We start from the raw sequence: 23,274 nt of genomic DNA on the forward strand, positions 1-23,274 counted from the left end.
GCAGTTCAGTGGAGTTGGAAGATTGGTGACAGCAAAGGGTGGAGGGAAGGAATAGGAGGAGTGAAACAATGGAGGGATGAAGGATTGGAGGGAGGAGTCAGTGGAGGGAGGAGTAGTAAAATTAGAGGAATAGAGGTGACTGAAAATGATTGATCTAGCCTGACAACAACAGCGCAAGTACAAGACACTGGGCCTCATTAGGACTCTGAGCGCTAAACCATGGTGCTATTAGCACCATGGTCCATGCCGGAGTCCGCCATGGCGGAATGGGGAATTACCACCCCATTCCGAGGTTGGTGGGGTGGTAATTCCCCATGCCGCCATGGCCCTTCCCCATTCCCATTTTTTTTGCCCCATAGGGCTCAATGGGAATGGGGAAGGCGCTAATTACGGTACCGCAAATTGCGGTACCGTAATTAGCACCAAGGTCCCTTTGCGGGTCCCTACTTTGACGGCTGGTAAAACCAGCCGTTAAGGTCGGGTCCCGCAAAGGGACCTCGTAATTAGGCTCTAAGTGTTTAACGGCGCTGCAGCCTTTTGCGGCGTCGTTAAGCACGTAGCGCCTCGGTCATAATGAGGCCCACTATCCCAAACCCCATTAGATCACTAAACCTTTGCTAGAATAAGGTAAGATAGGAAGCTACTAAGAGATCTAAGCTAGCCAGCAAAAGGACTAGGGGACTGTCAGAGCTAGCTTGCAAAAGTAAACCTGGAAATGGATTTCTGACCCAATAGTCAGTTTAACATTGTAAGGAAGGCAGGTATCAAAGTAAGACAGACATAAGTTATCACAGTTCATGAGTGTTTATTTAACTGCAAGATGGGTGTGATAAACACCTAATCTAAACCTAAATCTAAGATGGGTGCAAGCTATGACCATCAAATAATAATAATACAGTCCTAGTAGAGTCTAGCCAAATAGAAAGTGCCTATACTAAAATAAAACCTATTGCCAGTCCTTACCGCAATGCTACAAAATAGTGTGGGATAATGTTCACAAGAAAAGACAGAAGTGTTCGCAAAATGATAGGTCAGGATGTTATGGCTGAGGTCTCCCTTTCCCACGTTTTTAGCACGGGACAAGACGGGACTCTTGAGCACAGCACACTCCTGGGCTTCTCCGGCACAAGCTTACAGTTGCTTTCCTCAATATCAGGGCCTTATGTGCCCAAGTCTCTTCTCATGCCAAGTCTCTTGCTTTAGAGGGCCTGATATTCCAAAACAACAATACAAAAGGTTCCTTCTCTTATCTCCATGTCAGGCAATTACTCTTCACCCTAGGATCCCCCTCAGCCGGGCTCTGATCCTTCCTGCCGCATTAGTCTCCCTCAGTCGGGCTCAGACCAACCCCTCACTGTGGACATCCCTCAGTCGGGTTCACATTTGTCACCACAATGCAGTTCACTTAGTTTTTCCACAATATGGGATTCATTTCCCTGAGCTTTTCTCTCGACATCCCTCAGTCAGGTTCACTACCGCCTTTCATCATTTGTAATATTCCAAAGTCTCAAAGTCTAAACAACCATGTACATTACTTTCTCCAGTTGACTTAGGTCCCCCTCATCCGGGCTCAGACCTTCCATCACCGGTCTCCTAAAGCACTTGCTAGTTCAGACAGACTTCCGAAGGGTGATCACGTCTCGCTGGGTCACTGTTATTCTATGGCAAATGTGTGCTTCACAATATCACAGTTCACACAGCTTTCCCCTCAGCCTGGGCGCAAATGCCAGTTTCACAATTCCCTCAGTTGGGTTCACACTTTCACATTGGTCGAAGATTTCTGCAACGTGTCGAAAACCTTTGATTGTACAAGGGGTTTGGATTGACCCTTGCATGATCATGGTGACACCTCACGCCGGCCTCCCCTAGGGCCTCTCGGTACTTGTAGTTTCAACAATCTCAGTTCATTACATTCTCTTTCTTCAGGAGAGGGATACCAGCCAGAGACCACCGAATAAGTGCACATGTGGCACCAGACCACTATCTCTGGGACAAAGTTTGTTCACAAAAATATCTCTGTCTATTAATCTTCTTCCTTTCAGCCTAACACAGTCCGGTCCACTATCAGTCCACTATCAGTTCTTCCGACTCACCGGCTGTGTTGAATTCGTTGGCGGTTCTTTTGCAGCTGGAGTCAAGGACGGTACCACGGTGGCAACCGCATCTCCCTGCCCTGGCTATCAGTGCGGAAGATTCCCATGTACCGTTGACACGCATCACACCATTCACTAGCTGCAATTCCCAGTCTTATGTTTCCTTTTTCGGAGGCTTCGCAGATCTGGGTTGAAAGGGTAATTCCCTCCTTATCGTCGTTTCAGGTTTCACCGCCTTTCTCCTCCGTTTGAACTGCCGTCCTGGAATAGCCACTTCCTCGTGCGTTTGGACTTGTACAGAGTGTGCTCTCGTGCTCTGCCTTTCATCCCTATGGGGAAGGGAAAGGGCAGTCTGGTGTATGTAGTTATCAGCAATTGCCTGACTTTGCCTGACTCGTGTGTTGAGACATGTCAGGCAAACGGCTCTGGTGTTAGTCCATTGTCGCTCACAGCGTGAGAAAGTGTTTGTGTCAGAAAAGTGGGGTGGATGGCTGGAGCTTCTAAATATCCTAATGTGCAGGATGAGGAAAAGGTGTCATAAGGAAGGGGATACCGCGTCTCGCCCTTCGGTGTCCCACTTCCACTCCTCTAAGACCCAACCTCCACGTGATCCCCCCCACAGTGGTCCACCCCCAAGAACTGGATCCAATAGCGATGGCTGTCTTGGCCACCTGGATCACAGATCCCTGGGGACTAGTAAGTGAGACACCTTCAGGTTTCTCACAACATCCACACCGCTTGTATGGGGTTGACAATGTTCTACTTTGGTTCATCTCCTACCTTTCCAATTTTAACAAACTCAATTGAGCTCATCTAGATTTTAACATCTCACAGTTAAATGGGGAGTCTATCAAGGCCCCATCTTTTCTGTCATCTTCAGCCTCAATGTGAAACTCTGGGAGACAGAAACCTGGAGTGTCATCGCAACATTCTTGAACCCTGCATAACAATCCCTGGAGGGAGATCTTCTCCCATCGCTGCACAAACTACCAGTGTCAAACTGTGTAGGAGATGTTTTGGAGCTCGAGCTTCACATGGCCAACACCGGGCCGGGAGTGCAATGTCACTTGAAGGCCATCGGGGCACATTGCCCAGTTTTTGCTTGACTTTACATTTATTATTTCTGGTATGGTTTAATTACATCAAAACCCGGTTGCTGTGTGGAGTCGGATCCCATATGCACTTACATGGCGAATGAAGCCCATCTGGCTTCCCCCTCATCCCTGGCAGACTTGGACCCTCGACTGATGCTTCCACCCCACCAGAAACTCAACTTCGTAACGCTTAACGTTAAAGACCTGAATTCTCCAATGAAATGCAAATCGAAGCTACTGCAGCCGAGAAACTAAAATGGCTCTGTGATATTTTTACAGGAAACTCACCTAGCCCCACACAAAGCCCGCCTTCGGAACAGACATTTCCCAAAACAATTCCATGGCTTCAGCGGATCGAAATAAGAGGGGGGGGCAGCTATTCTCTTATCAAGAGATACACCGTTCACAGATCTAGAGACTTTGTTTGACCAGGAGGTTCGCTACACTGCGGTCAAAGGGTTGCTATATGGACAACTCTACATGCTAATTCCGATATATATGCCCCCAACGACGGACAGGAGACCTTTCTCTAGGGTTTGGAAGCCATCCTCTTTCCCTTTTTGGAAGGCCATGTAACAATTGGGGAAGATTTCAATGGTGTCCCTGACCCCCTGATGGACAATCCTCATGAACCCACATCGAGGGACTTAAAGATCGCCCTAGGCCTGCTCCATTTTTTCAGGACCCTTGGGTTGGTGGATAACTGGAGAGAGCTGCACCCCAATGGTAAGGATTCCTCCTTTTTTCCCCGATGTGCACCGTACCTTTACCCAAACTGACCTCCTCTTGGCTACCCCCCACCTTATGTCATATGTAGACGAGGTTAGGATTGAGCCCAGGGTCTTATCCAACCATGCCTCTGTTCTGTTGATGGCCCGTATCTGTGACCCGTCCCCCAGGGCCGGACCCCAATGGCGTTTATATGACCCTATTTTAAATGGCATGACACTGAGGAATGCAATAGCAAAAGCTATTCACAATTATTTCCTAGAGAATCCTGCCAATCTCACATCAACGGCAACCACTTGGGACGCTATGTAGGCAGTCGTTCGGGCGAACTCATAGCCCATGCAGCAGTTTACCGAATGCATAAGTGGGAAATGTGAGCCCAACTAGAGAGGGAATTAGCTAAGGCAGAGGAGAAACATAAAAAGAGATGGTCCCCTAAAAGTCAACGGTCCCTGCAGGTGGCCCGTATTAAACTGGAAGCTCTATATGCTGAGTAAACAGCCCAGTATCTTAACCACAAAGCAGGGTTACTATGCCAAGGGAAATAAGGCTTACAGATTTTTGGTCAAGAAATTGGCAAATTCTAGGCGGCGCAACTTTATAGTGGGCCTGCGTGTCTCACTAGACAGGGGGCAATATGCAGAATATTTAAAGCTCCAATTGACAGCTGCCCACCTGACCGAAACCATGTGAGCTCCACCACGTAATCTGGCAGAACAGATGCAATACATACAAGAGGCCTCCCTTCCGTACCTTTCCGGAGTAGAGAACAAAGACTTATAAACCCCAATTACCTTGAAAGAGGTGGACTTTGTGATTAGATCATTAAAGACTACAGCCTCTGGCCCTGATGGTTTCACAATCAGGTTTTATAAAATCTTTCGGACCCAGCATGCTTCCCCACTCACGGCTCTGTTTAACTATTTCCGACAAACAGGCTGCAAAACCCCTTCCATGCAGATCTCCTCAACAATTGTTAAAACCAGGAAAATACCCTAAGGATTGCGCCTGTTATAGGCTGATCTCATTGCTCAACATAGATGCAAATATCTACTCTAAATTCTTGGCCAACCGATTATCCAGAGTCCTCCCCCAATTTACTGACCCATATCAAACGGGATTTATTCTGGGAAGAACTGTAGGGGATTATATCCATCGGGCTCTGGACTTGGTAGAGGTAGCTACCTTAGAGCATCACAAGCTAGCACTGTTAGCCCTAGACGCAACAAAGGCATTCGACAAGGTTGACTGGGCCTTCACGCAAGCCACCCTTAAAGCTTTTTGGTTTAAGCACATGTTTTTAAACTATTCTTAGCCAACTATAGCACCCAGAAAACCTCTTTACGGGTTAATCTGGGACATACAGCTCTCATCCCGCTCACCTGTGTAACAAGGCAGGGATGCCCCCTATTTCCACTGCTATTTGCTTTGATAATGGAACCCCTGGACCAGAGGATACAGAACAACCATTGAGGGGGTAACAATTAGCCATATGACTCTACGCGGATGACATGTTACTTAACTTAACCAACGCTCGGGTCTCCTTACAATAATCCCTATTAGAATTAAAATCCTTTGGACAAATGGCAGGCTTTGAAATTAACTACAATAAATCAGCAGCCCTCGGGGTGTGACTAACCACTAATGACACTCTCTCCTTATAAACGATTTGCCCAATTAAATGGAATAGGACAGCTATAGAATATCTAGGAGTTCGCATTGCAGCCTCCGCTGAGAAGCTCTTTGCAGCCAATTTTTCACCTCTCTTTAAAGAACTGGAGGCCGACCTGGAAAGATGGCCGACCCAAGAAATCTCACTAATGGGGCGAATTACGGCCTGTAAGGTGAATCTCCTTGTACGGTTTCTAAACTCTTGCTCGGGCTTACCAGTACAGATCCCACAGAGCCCCCTCTTCCACCTGCAACAAAAGGTTTTCTGGTTTATCTGGCGGGGTAGAAAAGCTAGAATTCACAAAAGGATAATGATAGGCAGTGCCCACATAGGTGGTCTGGGGGTTCCAAATCTACATAAATACTATGCTGCTGCACAGCTTGCGCAGCTTTTTACTCGGCAGGTTTCTCCTACCTTGCCGAAATGGGTAGACATCGAACAGTCCAGGATCCCACTTCCTCCCCATTCCCTAGCGCATATTCCGCACTCTGCACTTAAGTCTTGGCCTTCTCTGCTCGCTTCCAGGAAAATAACTGTAAAGGTTTGGGATTGGGTGTTGAGACATAATGGGATCCAAGAGGTATAGGCCCACTCACTTCAATTTTTCATAACCCTTCCTTCACCCCGGGCCTGCAGCCTGAACACTTTGGACACAGGATTTGGGGGGGGAACTGCTCACCATATCGGACCTGTTTGACAAAGGCCAGCCTCGTACATTTGAAAACTGTAAGGAGAAGTTTCATCTGACCGAGTCGGACAGATTTACATATACCCAGCTTCGTCATTGGATCATGTACCCATCAGTCAAACAGGGAGCTACACGCATTCTTGGGCCCATTGAACTCACCTTGCAGCAAGGGTCTCAGAGGGGATACATATCTAAAATATATAAACTTCTACAACATGATCTGCTTGCTTCCCAACCCAAATATATGCCTCACTGGGAGGGAGATCTTGGTCAGCCAATAGACATCCAAGTGTGGTTGGACATCTGGATAAGGAGCTACTCTTCTTCTACCTTTGTGACGAACATGGAGTGTGCCCTTAAGCTTGTACTTTGTTGGTTCCTTCCCCCAACACAGCTACACTGTATGCAGAGTGCCCTGGATCCGGTGTGTTGGTGAAAATGTGGAGCCCAAGGCACGTACTTCCCAATGTGGGTGGACTGCCCCATAGTTGGTGTTTTCTGGGAAATGATATTTGCCTTCATTGAGGATATCACCCACGTTAGGCTTCCACATTGGCCTGAGGTGCTCCGGTTGGGCGCGCCAGTTCCAGAGGTAAACACCAGATCTGGGAGGACAGCCAAGTTGACTACCCAACTCCTTCTAGCTGCTAAGATTACAGTAGTCCGCACCTGGAAATCTCCAGAGGGCCCAATACTTGCTTTATGGTGGACTAAAAACTGGAACATTCTAGTGGCAGAGAAGATTACGGCGGCCAAGGAGGATAAACTAGTCTACATCCATTTTATTATATCTGGTCCCTTCGCCTAGACTATGATTCCGACTTTCCAACGTTAACACATAAACCACAACTGCTAAGACTATTTTTACAGGCGCATTCAATTTTTTTATTGAGCCTATTGTATTGAGGGGTTGCGTTGGGGAGCTGGTGGAGGGGGGGGTAGCCTTGAGTGTTCCGCTATCTGTGATATAATTTCAATGCTTGCAGATCTATGTCTCTGATGGTACCCATGTTGCAACCAATTTAAATAGTGGTTCTTTCAAATGCAGATAGAGAAGTTCACACAACAACTCTTCACAATATCAAGTAGCCAGGTTGCATCCTTCATAACAACACAACCTTCAAGGACGATGCGATTACGAAACCCAAGACCATTTCATATTAACTATTTTGGCTGTGAAAAATTCAGTGCTACCTGCCAGAAGCAAATTTTAGAACAGCGGTCAACAACGTGGTGCATTCCCATCGCAATGGCAGCAATGCCTTCCTGGTTGGAATTCCTGACTCAACCATGGCGTGTCTGAAGAGTGGTTTACACTCAACTGCACGATTATCAAAGTCGTGTGAAAATGTGACTACATCATCGTAACCCTGGCAGCCGTATGGTGCCTGCCTCTACTAGCATGTATCGTATTCAAAATGCAGTGACATATCTGGCAGATGAAATCTGCTTCTTAGGAGAAAGATGCCATACAAGAAGCCTCAATACAGCCAGATTTCAATACAAGAGCTGAAAAAAGCAAGAAAAGACCAAGGACACAGGTAAGTGAGGAAATTTCCTTTAATAAGAACTTCTCTTCACCCCACCAGATAAAACAGTGTCTGCCTCTTAACTGAACTAGATTCTATTTTCTTTCCTTGTACTTTCTACATTCTACTAAACATTCCAGTTTTGGTAAAATGGTACACACCTCCCTTTTTTCCCAAACTGAAAATGTTGACATAAAAGCAAACCTATAAAACCTATAAAAACCCGGAAAATACCCTATTTCCCAATTGTATTCCTGCAAACCTGCAACCCACTTTCAAATGCGGGATGAGACTTTATCCAAACCCTTCCATGTAAGAATTTCTTTTAAAGGTTTGTGGTCTGATCTCACCGTAAATCTTATACCTCACAAAAAGGAACACAACTTCTCAATAGCCCATTTGATGGCTAAAGGTTCCTTTCAATTGTGGAATCGTTTTTTTCAGCATACCTCAGAACTCTTGAAGCAAATGCGACTGTGCACTCACCCCTTCATACCTTTGAGATAGAACAGAACCTAAACCATGATTGCTTGCGTCTGTTATTAAGATACTGGTCCTCATTAGGAGTATAGTGGTCCAGAAACAAGGGTGCTGATAAGCTTAGCGGCATCCTTGTTTCCAGACCACCACACTCCGAGTCTGCTTGCCGGGGCCTCTGCACCCGACAGGTCTGACACTGCCAGGCACCGCGGCCCCAGTAGGCAGACTCATCACAGAAACCCCAGACACTGCTAGTAACGGTACTAGTGCTTCCGTGAACCCATTACCATGGCCCAGCGGACCACCTAGCTTCCAGGTCCGCCGGGCCTTGTAATGTCCAGTTGGCACCAGGACGCTAGGTGCTGAAAATGGTATTACGAGGTCAGCGGCAACCTGCGAGTCACACGGGCGGGTTACCACTGACCTCGTAATGAGGCCCGCTATGTCCTCCTGGTTCAAAATTGCTCAAAGTGGGAGCCCTTGTTAAGGCCAATTTTACCTCTTGAAATTATTTTTAACACTGTTCACTCCAGAGGAATCTCACACCTTTTTTTAACCAGGCTCTTCATTTGACTTGACTTATTCAGACATGCCTAGAAATGAAACTACTTGTTCTCTATCTGCAGAGCTAGGAACATTTACAATATTGTTTACCAAATCCATTTTAGGTCTAATACCTGAGACAGAGATTTCATGTACCATATATTGAATTGTGGACTTGCTAAATGTGCACTTTTCTTTTCTTAATGTTAATATTGCATTCATGAATATATCATGTACCTTTTTCAATTGCACATCATGCTCTTCCTGGCTCTCACCATACACCAAAACATTGTCCTGAAAATACAACACCCCTTTAATGTTGTAAAAAGCTGATACATAATTCGTTGAAAGACAGACACAGCGGAGACCGAACCAAAAGGCATTCGCCGACATTGGAATAGGCCCTCTGGCCTGATGAAAGCCATGATATGTCTGGAAGACGGGTGTAGGACAATCTGGTGATAAGCCGATTTCAAATATAATGTACTCATAACTTTGGTTCCTTTCATGGTTCAGAGCATTTCTGTTATATCAGGAAGAGGGTGTATATCAGGTATCACACACCGATTTATGGATCTGAGATCAATACATAGTCTCCATTTTCCATTTGGTTTATGTAGCACTACTAAAGGACAAACCCACCCAGAAGCCTCAATCCTTTCGATCACACCCTGCCTTTCCATAATCTCTAACTCTTCCTTTACTGCAGCCCTAACCATCAAAGGTATGGCTCTTCATTTTTGCACTACCGGCATTGAATTGTTTTTTAATCATATTCTATGCTTGAAACCTATAAAGTTGCCCAACTGTTCCCGAAACACTTTGTGTTGCCACAGATCATTCATATGTTCAATTGCATAGACTACATCCTCAGCATTCGGATCAAGTTTAATTTTCAATCGTCTCTGGTGTGACCAGCTTGAAAGGGGATCGTATCCTTTTTTTGAAACTTGTACCTTACCCTTCGCAGCCCTATCTGTAAATTTCATGTTTGCCCAGAACCAACCTTCTAGTTCTATCCTCTTCCCACCATACATCACTGGACTGATAATAACATTATTCGGAGAGACAAACGTCAGAACGCAAATTTAGTGTGAAAAAGGGACTTCGGGAGCAGTGTATACTTAGCTCCAGAACCAATTACCATACCAATGTCTATCCCTTCAATTACAATTGTGAACATGGGTTTTTTCCATGTCAGCATGACCATCATCAACTATGGCAGTATCAGCAAGTAGACAAGTGCATTCATCCATATCGTCATACAGTTCATCTACAAGCTCAGTGTTTTCAGGCTTGGTCCTGCAACAGGATGTGAAATGGCCTTTTCTGTTACATCTTTTGCATAAAGACTTTAGAGCTGGACATTTATCACAAAGTGAGACACAATGTCACAGCAGAAGCATCTCTTCCTGTCATCATCTTCCTTTGCTTCTCTTTGCTCTTGCCAAATCTCTTTTATCCCAAATTGTCTCTTCTGCTATTTTGTTTCTTCTTGTACAACCTACTAGGTTGTACTGTTGAGATTTCCATAACTTCCTACGTTCTTTTCACCTATGATGCAGTTCTCTTTTCTAATTTCTTCACGCATTTGTGTGTGTGTTCTACTTCTTTTGCCACCCTAATTACTTCATCAATCGAGGGATTACTGTCAGACCATAAAACTTCTCTTACATTCTCATTGCTAAATTCCAGCATTAATTGGTCCTGTAGTCTTTCATTTAGGGTATTACCGAATCCACATGAGGCTGCCAAACCTCTAAGAGACGTAATATACTGTTCTAAAGATTCTCCATTTTGTTGTTTCCTCTTGCAGAAATGGTACCATTCTAGGATATTGACTTTTTGTAATGTTTGTCAAGCATTTTTAGACATTTCTCACACTCTGCAGGTTCTGCTAACTCTTCCCTGGCAAAGGAGGTATGTTTTCAAATTATTCCTAGCCATAATTTCCATAACAGTGCATTAAAAGAAATGTTTTATTTCAGCAGAAAAATTCAGAGCATGTGCGGCAAGTGCATAGCGATTGAAACGTTCCTTCCATCTCTTCCATGGAATGACTGGTTCTCCTTGAACATCCAGTAGGTAATTTGGAGGTGGTACACCTTGTATGGCCATGTATTTGAATGGATGCTGTCTTATTAACCAAGATGATGTTTGTAATTATATTCCACAGAAATAAGTTTGTTCTGATCAGCGGTTTTTCCCAGCACCCTGTGAGCCTGAGGGAGGCCGCCTGATTGGATGACAGCATCAACTCCCTCCCCTACAGGACCGTATCTGGCAAATCGGCCCCCTCACAAAGACCTGTACTAAGGCTCCAGTCTTTCCTTGCCTGCCAGGGATGCCCTGACCACGAGCCCCTGCAAGACTCGTTGGATTCCTACAAGACCTTCCCGACCACCACTGACTCCTTCTACAGTATGGGCAGCAATGCTGCAACAAGATAAGAGGGGCTGCCGGCCCTCAATTATGCCCTCACTTGCTGGTTGAGCTCCATAAAGCAAAGACAGGGCATATCACCCTCCATGATTTATATGCGACCATATTCCTGCCCCTACCACCACAGACCAGTTTCCTACTGTCCCTGCATCAGGCCAGCTTGCCGAGGCGTCCACCACCCCCCGCTTCCTCATGGCCGCACATCGCAATCAGCGCTAGAAATTTTCCATCCATAGTGCGTGAGCCTCAGCACCCGATTGTCAACCAAGTTAAGTGCTTCCTCCTGCCCTAATATTCTTCCCTGCATTGCTCCCGGATTGCTACTTAATTTGCTCTGAGGGGCAGCACCCGTCTATCAATGCCCACATAGTGCTAATGGACTGCTACTTAGTTAGGCCAAATGCACCTGATTTGACTATGCAGCCCACTGCTACTCACCATACCTAACTCGTCCAATTGTACATGCATACTTGATGTAGACCCTGCACCATGAGGTGAAGCTTTCCCATCTGTGCATCTTTACTATGTCGCATCTTACCTACTTGTACCTGCACATTTGATGTAGCCCCCCGTACCATGAGGTGCGGCTTTCCCAATCTGTGCATCTTTATTATGTCCCATCTCACCTACTTCTACCCGTACTTTCATCATTACCCCCCCCCCCCGCTCCATGAAGGTCGCTTTGCTAGTTTGTACACACTCACTGATTCTTTCCGTAATCATTATGAGTACTCTTGCACTTCTCTAATGTACTATGCACTGTATGTAACTAGTGTCTAGACGCCTCTAGGTTTTGTGCACTGAAATAAATGCAAAAATAAATAAATGTCTTTTATGTAGCAATAAGATGTCAGCAGTTCATTATTTCTTTCAATAAATGGTATCCCCAGTGAACGTTTCTTCCTCAATTGTATTCCACAGAGATAAGTTTGTTTGGCAAATGTCTTTTATGTAGCAATAAGGTGTCAGCAGTTCTTTATTTGTTTCTCTAAACGGCATCCCCAGCAAACCTTTGTTCCTCTCCCCGAAACACCTGTTAAATGAGAAGAAGAGAGTTGCGGGTGGAGAAACGTATTGCAAATTATTGTAGTGCGCGTTTGCGCAAAGGAAGCCCCAGACCGTTGTAGGGGACGTAGTATCGCCAGCTTTTGTTTAAATTGGTTACTACGATAACCAAAATGGGGGCACTACACTGCCTGATGGTGCAAGGACCTTTCCTTTAAGGCAATGTCGAAAAAATCAAGACGCTCTGGTATCTCGCGGTCACTGGCTGGCTCTCGGAGTTCCGTTGCTCCCTCCAAACGGCTAATTCCCCAAATAGTTAAAAATGTGGCAAAAGAAGTGCGTCGGTAAAGCCTCTCTCCCTGCTCATTTGGCAGCAGTACACTTTTGGCCTTGCAGCATTTTCTGTGTCGACAACAGAGATGTAGCTACCAGGAAGGGGATTTGTTTCTGTTCACACTGTGGAGTGGTCAGTGGGGTGGCTGCGCTGATCATCATTGCCAGTAAAAAGACCATGCACACAGGTAAGTGAGGAAATGTCCTTTATTAAGAGCTTCTCTTCACCCCGCCAGATACAACGGTGTCTGGCTCTAAACTGACCAGATTCTATTTTCTTTCTTCTACATTCTACTAAACATTCGAGATGTGGTAAGATGGTACATGTATACCATCTTCAAAATGCAGTGACATATCTGGCAGAAGAAATCTGCATCTTAGCAGGAAAATGCCACATAAGAAACCTCAGTATAGCCAGATTTCAATCTAACACCTGAAAAAAAAGCAAATGACCAGATCAGGAGCCTTCTTTTACCGGACCTCGCAGGATCTCGATCAACATCCCAAATGAGACTAGACCCAAGAATTCTACAACTCTGAAAAGAACAGGAGACCCACATTTTCAAAAACGCCACCCCAACATGTATTGATTTGGATGCACTAAACAGTTGATTCATAATGAGTCTGGTGAAAGCCCCCTCCTCCCCTGAAGAACCTCCTGGAACTGAGCATAATCATGAACCATCACCTTTAGAAATGTCCTCCTCAGCTACCACATCATACCATGTCCTTTACCGTGAAATATTGCTGACCCCCCCCAACCAAGTACATACTTCTGTTGCTTTTCAGGCTAGGTTTGCGCTTAACAAAACACAAATACTCACTAGTCTTGAAAGAACTTGGCGGCGCCGTACTGGCTGGCCTCCTCCCCCATCTCCAGCATTTGGGAGATTGCATCCTCCATGTAGGTTAACACGTGGGTCTGAGCTGAAAGACAAAGAGAGAACAGCATAACTGTGTGTGTTATTGACTACAAATGGGGAAACTGACATTCATTGCAACACACTTGTTGTGCTGCCTGCAGCACCCACATTGACTAACAGACGCTATTATGTCATAAAGAAAACCTCACACAGCACCATTCAGGTCCTCACATTGCCCATGGCAGATACACCTCCCAACAGAACCACACACACACACAGACCAAGACAAAGCTCATTATAAACCTTCAGTTATACCAGACAGATGCTCACATTGCAACCAACCAGTGGTCAAGTGAGCGGGAGCGGTGCTCCTCTACTTTTTTAAATTACGTTTTACAGCTCCTATACTTTTATTTTTAAAAGAAACAGTTCCGGAATGGTTTAGTTTTAAAATAAAAGTGTAGGAAGACATTGCAGCTTGCAATTTCAGTGCACTGCACTGAACGTTCCCTTAAACAGCAGGTGCAAGTGTTTGGGGGATTGTATTGTGTGTGGTAGGGGCCTGCCATGGGGTTTGTGGAGAGTGGGTGCAGGCCAGCAGGGAACATAGTTCCACTATTTCTTTTTGTACGCTTCGACCACTGCAACCAACAGATCTTCACATAGCCACAGAGAGAGCCGTGCATGGCCCTGTCTAAAACACAACTAGCCCCCCAGGAGACCTTTGCAAAGCTCCCCCCAAATAATCAGACATAGTACCTGAAAGGCCTTCATATTGCCTCCAACAGAGTGACCGAGACCGCAACAGACCCTCCCAAAATCCCCAACATCCAACAATAGACCCTCACCTAACCGCGAGATGTCTTCTTATGGCTTCAACATAACCTCACAAAGCCACCAATCGATCTTCACACAGTCACCAGCAGACTCTCAGCAAGCCACGCAAGTCCCTTCACACAGTCCCCACAGATCCTATTAGTTTATTAAAGGTGATTGTTTTTTGTTTGTTTAAAACAATATACCATTCACAAATAAAACCAAACAGGCATAGAGTGTACATATGTTACAAAGAGATGGACTACTTCAGAGATTGGGCGGCCTTTTCAAGTAAGAAGAACGCAGGAAGAAGAGGATAATACAGAATGGAACAACAATTCATGTATTCTCTGCACCAGTTCGCCAAACAGATTTTCTAATCAAGCCAGGAATCTGACCAATGGAAGGAAGTATTTCTGATCATAGTATTACTGATATATGAAAGGGACAATGCTACTATAAATCCAAATAAGTTGATTAATACATATTATTCTCTATTGTAATCTGTATATATTTGGCTAGCAAATTATTACCAGTTTAAATGATGCCATTTAGCACATAAATGCCACTTTAAGCACATCATTATCGGTTCACATTATGCCCATTTAACTAATTATCTGGTGCCCAATCATTGCCTCTTTATTGGATGCCCCGTTCGCACATCATGGCACATTTCCAGTAAGCATATTTAGCATTTCATTGCTACCTTTGCATATAATTTACGCTTTCCATTAGGCTCAATGGATGGCTACTTTCCAGTTTGTTCGGTTGTCCTGTCATTGCAAGATCTTAACCATCACCTCCTCCCAGCAGGTTTTACAGTCAGTTGTCAGAAAGAAGGAAGTTCAATGCTCCCTAAGTTGCTGCAACAAGTCATGGAAACGGCAGAAAAGGCTCAGTCCCTCCGAGACAGGCTGGCTGGGGTTGGAGGAACTGCAAAGTCGCCAAGCAGACAGTCCTGGGTGGGGATTCAGACACAACACTTACCGCTGGGGACTTCTTTATGGTACACACATGTCACTTGTCGTACAAGGTGGGGTTTGGTTATGACCAGCTTTGCACTGGTGGCAAAGTAGGAACCGATTATTGGGCCAGCGATATTACTAAATATGGCTTGTCTTGAAACTGGCACAATGTCAGTGTTCGAAGGGTTCTCGTAATTTCTGTCTCCGGACCAAGGCAAAGGCAACACAAATGGAGCCATTACACCTGCATTGTGAACATTTGCGCCACTACAATGACCCAATATGGCTGGTCTTTTCCCTGGTGCAATGACGTTGGAACCAGCTTTAGCACTGGAGCAAATACCAGCTTAAATGTGATATTTTCACCAGACCGAACACTCATGCAAATCCTTCCATTGCACTTTTGCTAAATCATAATTCTGGTTATTCCAATGACTCTACAACCAACCATTTAGGGTTGGCATTAAAGACATGTCGAGTGCAGGCTTCTGAGATCTCTGAAACTCCAATATGCACAACGTATAATGGCATGCCACGTTGTGCTATTGCATGAACGAGCAAGTTGCGTGCCTTACAGGTAACGTTACTTCTGATGGGTATGGTCTCCTCTGCAAACGGTTCCATCAGAACTAACATTACCGGTGATGTAAGGAGCGTGTTCTTTTAATGGATACTATCTCCTATTGACCCAGCAATGCCTTCAAATTTAGAAAGCAGTAGCCTCGATGCACAAGGAATATGCAAAGAAATCTAAACTAAATGTGTGCTCACTACAGATTTTCCAAACAAGGCCCCAACAATGTTGCCACCATAGAGATCTCCTGTATTGGTAACCCTCTCAAGAAAGCGGTCAGAAGTATTAGCATGTGTGGTCACAGCCACCCCTCGGGATCGCAGGCCAAAATCCACAAAGCGCGGTTTATACATTCTGCATGAATCCAACCTTGTGATGTAATGGCTCAGAGCCCTTGTAGAGTCCACTCTAGCCCTTCCTCTGTCTTCGAAGGGCGAAGAGTGCCAGACAAAGGCCGGAATCAACTGATTTATATATGGAATTCAGTGATTGCTTTCGGTAGAAAAGGTGGCTTCACCAAATGGTCATCTTGTCCTGTGCAAGGCCCGTCATCCAACTAAGCCTTTAACCTGCTCACCAACCTAGCCAATTTTTTGGCCACAAAAAGGCAGTGGTGTGGGTGAAAAACTTAAACCCACAGCTGTGCATCAGCTCGAATGGTGGGGCCACCACTAGTGTGAGGACCAACTTTAGATCCCACATATGGCAATGGCGTATAGCAGATAATCAGTGCCTTCAGTAATTGTGCCACAATGGGGGTCACACAATAAAATGAAGACAGACAGCACGGCCAGGTAAGCCCTCACAGCAAAGACTTGCAGGTTCTTCTTCAGCAGTGAGTGAAAAATCCTGCACCCTGGTCACTGAGGCCGAAAAGTAATGAGCCCACTGCTGATCGCACTATCTCCAAAAGTGGTTTGGGATCCGAAGACCGTAAACAAAAGATCAACGTTGTGGAGGGAAGCCCGTGAAGGCCTCCCACACAAAAGTCTCCCCATTTCTGGGGTAGCCGTTGCATGGCCCGCCACCCCACTCCCCCCACCCCACAAATTAGCTGTACTTGTCCTTGCTGCCTGTTTCATCCACTCACCATGCCGCTTCCCCAAAAACCAGACGTTTTGTACTTCACGCAACGTGACTCAGCCTTTTATGCATCAAGGTATGGTTTAGGGTAAGCAGTCTAGAGACACCAATCGTCAAAAGCGCATCCACCTGGTTGAGTACAGCTTCCTCCTACTCTGCATTTGTCAAAATGAACACGTTTAGTGATATACTGACAGGGGATCTCTATCCCAGGACTTCACCATTTAGGTGTCTTGACTGTTCCATGGAGCAAACCCTTTCTCATGGGCTACCGACACAGCACCAAGGTTACAGTGGTAACCTCACAGCTCGAAAAACAGGTCTTTCTTGGTTATAGTGGACAAGCCAGGCTGGATGCCAGCATAAGTCACAAGGGGTGGTGGCGGACCAAGAGAATGTACACTGAGGGATCCTAGCTCTGCCTCACATTGCTTTGTGATGAGGGGAGCACGGCTGCTCGCCATGAGTTCCTAAAGGATTTGTGAGTGAAACACTTCCGGGCCCCAGTAATGTTCAATGCTTGGTTCCTAGGAAATATTTAAATGTGAGCATGTCATTAAAAAATGGTAGCCCACGGCTGTCTTTTCTGGCAGCACTATGGGTCTGGCTAATTCAGAGTGTGGGTGAGATGTGAGAGAATGCCATTACAGGTCACATTTGTTCAGGGAATCCTGGCAGCAGCTGGTGCCACTGGGATGGCAAGTTCAAGTACAGCTGATGGGGGTAGCTTTGGGGGCTGGTTCAGCAACTTAAGAGGGGTTAGATATGGGTTTTGCTGATGGAGCAGGGTCAAGGCATGCTCATGGGGGCTTGATCAGTGGTGGGGGACTGCAAAGTAGACATTCTTTGAGCCCTGTGGTCAGGTGTATCTTCCTGACTTTAGGTACTGCTAACAATTTCTGTAATCTCACCAGGCTCTCTGTGTAGTAGTCGTGACGGTGCCGACCGGGCTTGACTCGCAACTTCTCATTTTTACTAAGTAAGGGAACGTCGACTTTTATATAAAAACGTTTTTATATAATAAAAGGCAAAGACAAAGAGCTGCACACTCACAGTTAAGTCACTTTGTAAAACTGAAGATGCCACAATGTATCAGCAAAATAGCACAGTTTTAAGTAAGTGTTCTTGAGGGTCAATGGAGAGCCCCCTCCTAGAAAGAAGAAAATGGCACCAGCAGGTATTTTAAGGCTCTTCTTTCTAGGCTGGCAGGCAAGTTCAAGTATAGATGAAGAGTGACCAGTAGTGCGGATAAGGGTAATATTTGGAGGAAAGAGTTAGGGTGTGAAAGTGCCCCAAGCAGCAGTTCCTGGAGTTCCATTGGAGGGAAGTCTTCAAGAGTCCTGTGAAGATGAAGACGGGGCAGGGATAAAGAAATGTAGAAGAAAAAACTTGCAAGCAGTTACAGAGAGACATGAGTGACGTACGCTGGGATTGAAAAGCAGTTCTGCAGGATGCGGTTGGCAGTTTCCAGTGGCAGTTGCTGTGCTGTGCTCGTTGTTCAGGGATCACTGACGACTCGGGCGACTCGGGCAATAACACAGCGGTGCAGGTTGGACCCCAAGACACTTGGGGAGAGCAATTATTGAAGGTGAGTGGACCAGGGGGTCTGCTTATATCCCCCTCTGAAGGCTTTCAGTGAACACAGCACCCAATCACACACCAAGCATTTTTCAAAAAGAGGGGTGCTCAACCAATGGCAGACCATCCGTCCAAACACACCCATACACACAGGAAGGGCTCTCCCACAAATGATTGAAATGAGCACTTTCCCAGACAGGCATCTGCATATGCCAGTCAGACTGGTTTTAGCCCAATGACAGCCCCCATTCCTTTGATAAACACAACTGCTTGTGGGATGCATTGACCCACTAGGCTCTGCCCTACGACATCACTGTGTGCTGGTGGCACCAGAACCAGGGAAATGGCTGCAAAAAGCCCTATTTGTGCTAAACCCATGAAAATTGCGCTGTGAAACCAGAAAGTTGGCTGCCAATCTACGTTGCCTGTGTCAGTGGTGGAACAGGAGACCACCCTGCTGAAACCTGTCATTGGGCTGCCCACAGAGTACAAAGGGAAACTTCATGAAAGGCAGTGCTTTATTGCAAGGAAACCCAGAAGTGCTCTGAAATCCGTTTTTCCTTGGTTGCTGAAATTACAAAATAATGGTTCCCAAACATCAGAAAAGATCCAACATCCTTGCTGGGTGTTACCCGTCACTGTATTTAAAGAGTCCACATAAGCACACAATGCCAGGAAAAGCAGATTCCAATTCAAAAATATCCACAAGTGTGCTGGTCTGTAAAATTTGTCAGAAATGGGCGCAGAACCGCTGGCTGCCTGTGTGACAGCTGTCAATTAATTACATTGGAAGCTTAACTTGCGCAGTTAAAATCACATGGTTGAAATTAAATGACTTGCTATCAAAAGCAATATAGGTTGCAACTATTTAATCTCTATGTTTGAAAAACTGGAATTAGAGATCTGTTGGCTATTTTGAAAATGTAAGTTTATTTTATCAAAGACAATTTTAAACAAATTGACTTTAAAGTAAATCTGATGCCAGCCAAAGAACTTCAAAGCAAATTCCACAGCTTGCCCCAAACAAAAGGCCTCTCTCCTGCTTCTCATCAAAGCCCAAGAAACTCCCAGTCAGGTGTTAAAGAAGAGGGGAGGGGATTTTGCTCTGCTGCTCTGGGGAAAGACAAAAGACTCCCTTGATTGAAAAGATATGCAGATGCAACTGTCAACAGAAACTCCTGCCAAAGGACAGAGGCGGGGATTGTTCTTGACCCACCAAAACTTTGGGGGCAGGAACAGACAGTTATGTCTTAAAGCACAAGAAAGTATATTTTTGAAAAGGACTGACAGAGGACTGTGCAAAATGTTAAACATTTTGCAAATACAGTATTGTTAATATGAAAATTCTGGTCACGTTTTAAAAACTACTCAGAACTCTGTGCTATGTTCAGGGACATGACTACAGAATTTGTGGTTCTGTAGCAATTGTGGTGATGCCAGAAACATGAAACTTCACATGATTATGCCCAGATGTCATGCGCACATATGTGTAAAAATGTGGACAAATCTGACATTGGGTACCAGACCAAAAGTGTGAAAAATTGCCAAATCTAGACCCAAGCTCTCACCGAGATGGGGCTCTGATGAATATTTGCTCCACCAAATCTGTGATATCAATATGCTGTTGCTAGCAAGTTTGTAAAATTGTAAATATGTCTTGTATGAAAAATAGATTTCATGTGCAGAAACAAAGGGGAGGTTTTCCCTGGACCATAAAACACAGCATCATCATGACACTCTGTTTCATTCTCAAATCAGGGTAGAGGAAATACCCTAACCAATAGAATATCTAGGGGGTGTGCCTAGTAGAAGTCAGCATACCCACCCATTTAGAAAATACATAAATAGAGATAGCTTAGGACCTAGAGGGACAGACACATTCACCCACCATCCGATTGCTGGTGGAGCACTTTGCAAGAGAAATCCATATTCCACACTCCAGGACTTTGAAACCAGAAAGGCCCATTTCCAGAGCTGAACCCTTCTCAGCTTGGCCTTTTAAAATCCTGAAACCAGATTTTACCCCAGATCTTTAAGGGGAACAAAAGAACAAAAAAAAGAACAGCCTGGCTGAGCTGTGCTGCTTTCTTGCTAAGAATTCTTCCAGAATCCAGAGATCCAACCCAGTAGAGCAGAGCTGTGACCAGATAGCAGCGAACCAGAACCAACCCGTCAGATCTAGTTCAATCCCGCCGTGCAGTGTCCAGAGAGCTGTGCTGAGTGCAGAACCAGAGCGCTTTGAGTCCAGTCCGGTGTGCTAGCAGAATTCCAGTCCAGAAAGTATCCCTGACCAGATCTCTGACGGGTCCATTCCAAACAGTGGTAGTGAGTATACATAGCATAGGATTGTCGCCAGCAAATATCTTATCCATAAGTAATCCTATCCAAACCCATTCTATTATATCCAGAACTGCATTATGAAAATCCTTTGTCTTACATGAATCTTTCTCTCATCCCCATAGTCCTTGTAATAGTAGTGTTCAAATCATCTTTACACTAATATATTTGCTGAAGAAAGGCAAGCGTCTCGGTGGGCAAAAACCATTCAGAGGCATCGCTGGGCTGGTGGCTGTGCTGTTGTGTAGTTTGTGGCTTCATAGTCTCCCTAGTGTGAGAAAACCTGTTTGTAATTTTAAAAGCGCAACCTTGTTTTACAAATTTTGACTCTTTCTGAAAAAACCGACCGCTACAAAAACCTTCATAACTTCTTCACCGTTTATGCTAGCTTTCCAACAAACCTAAAACCGCAGCCCAACTTACGCACGGAAAAGTTTGCCGCACATTTTTCGTTTGGCTCAAATCGATCACGTGTGAAACAGCTGTACATTGCACCCGACCTCAGAATTAAGTTTTCAACTTGCTAGTTACTCAATAATCATTGCTATTGTTTGTCTGATCCCATACAAAGCTGCCCCCACTACTATTGAATCCATTTTAGTGAATTAAATCCATTTTCAGTTTTTTTTTTACCATTCATTCAAAGCCACATTCAACACCATTTTGACAAGTTGCAATCATTCCCGTTTTTCTCTGGGTTTGCTGGGGGAAATTGGGATTGATACTGTATTTGTTGAGTATGTATTCCTGAAACCTGTTTTCTCTCCTTCCATCTCTTTATACTACATATTGGGGGGATTGAGTAGTATGCAGGGGGAAAGAGTAAAACATTGCATTTTTGATTGAACCTACACAAGGTATTATTCTATGCTGCATTGTTTTTCTATCATTACTCCTTTTCATTAAAGAGATTTATTGTGACATCACCCCATTGGTGATCATTGTATAAACCATTAAATAGTGTGATATATATATATATATAGTGAAAATACCTAAAATAAATCTTTTTAACTTTGCAAAACACCCTGCTTCCTAGTTCGGTGTGACCAGGGGGGATTCAAAGAGAGGGGCGTGATATAAGGGTATATCATTCAGAAATAAAAGAACTTATAGACATAAATACATAATTAAGGGTTCCAGCTGTGCATCACATGCTAGGCATTGACTTAGGTGGAGTGCCGGGTTGAAATCACTTACAAGATTACCACCTCCTCTTACATATACGAAGAGAGACAATGAATTGTCATGTGAACCATCAAGTATTTGAGGTATCAAAGACAACCTCTATTTTGATTAACAGAGAAGAGTGTGAAAAGGACCCAGCCAGGTAAAATGGATTCCACCATATGGGATCCATTTTACACTGGTGAAAAGAAAGATCCACCACTAGCCTAGCCACACAACTAACAGAGAGAAGGCACACTCTCTGGGAGACTCTGCCCTAGGAGTCCTAAGGACCCTTAAGGCAGAGTTCAAACACAAAGCCACAGTCTCTCAGACTTTGGACTAAGGCAAAAACCCCAATAACGTCAGCAAAGCGTACAGGGCGCTCCAACATGTGCTAAAAAGTGGACTCTCTACCTAACAGGGACGCAGTGGAGAAGGTTCTAAGGCTGCTGATGGGGCAGGTTTTGGGGTGATGATTGGGCAGATTCGGGGGCTACTGATTTATTTTTTTAAACTTTGTGTATAAAAATTGGATTCACGTCACAGACACACAGACTTACCAAGAGTTACATGGATTGGTGCAAATTACATTATACATGTCAATACATTACACAAGGTTGCAGAAATGAAATGTGAAACCTTATCAATTTAACAGTGTTTCTCAGCGGGTGTAAGCCCAGCAGCCGGGTCCGGGCATTCTGTCAATAAGTAAGATCCCAGAGGGCCCATTTTATTTTTTCATATACATTCTATTCCTCCGAACTTGCAGCCTCAGTGATTGTTTTTTGGCCACATTGTGTGCATTGAAATCGACATGGATACTGGCCCTTTGAATATTACTGGTTGGGAGGAAAGGTTTGTTGGGCCTATAGGTGGGAGGTTACGTCGGTGCAAGTACATTGATTGCTTGTAAACAAAGTATTTAATAATCCCCCCACCTTTCCTACCAAAAGACTTTGTTTCGTTTTTTTAAATTTGTTCATTGCTAAACTTTGTGTTGTATAGTTGTTCCCAAGTGGGGATTCTTGGTATTCAGGAAATACTATTGTTACCTTAAAAACATTACTTTTTAATTAAAAATCAAAAAGTTAAAAAGATCCCAGAGGGCCCCATCTTTAGGTCTTTTTCCGGGACCACACAAAACTCGGTATTCCTTATCAAGTTCACTTAACCTGGTCAGACCCTTGAGCCATGTACGGGTATCTCAGGAAAAGTGGCTGTTCCACCGCATCAATATACATTTCCTGTCCATTCTAATGCTTGTAGCCAACAATTTCCTGCCA

The 23,274-nt window shown here is 44.8% G+C and overlaps 1 protein-coding gene across 3 annotated transcripts in view; it reads right to left on the bottom strand.

Annotated features, from left to right (window-relative positions):
* The window catches only part of CSTPP1 (centriolar satellite-associated tubulin polyglutamylase complex regulator 1), a 1,657,587-nt gene that overhangs the window by 1,160,153 nt on the left and 474,160 nt on the right, over positions 1–23,274 (bottom strand). For all 3 annotated transcript variants that reach the window (XM_069623190.1, XM_069623189.1, XM_069623188.1), the window contains one exon: positions 13,433–13,535. In XM_069623190.1, the coding sequence (XP_069479291.1) occupies positions 13,433–13,512 (80 nt within the window). In that variant the 5' untranslated portion in view covers positions 13,513–13,535. The remainder of the gene's footprint in view (positions 1–13,432; positions 13,536–23,274) is intronic.

The sequence above is a fragment of the Ambystoma mexicanum genome, chromosome 11 (assembly GCF_040938575.1).
Source record: "Ambystoma mexicanum isolate Mex_15411 chromosome 11, UKY_AmexF1_1, whole genome shotgun sequence".
NCBI lineage: Eukaryota > Metazoa > Chordata > Amphibia > Caudata > Ambystomatidae > Ambystoma > Ambystoma mexicanum.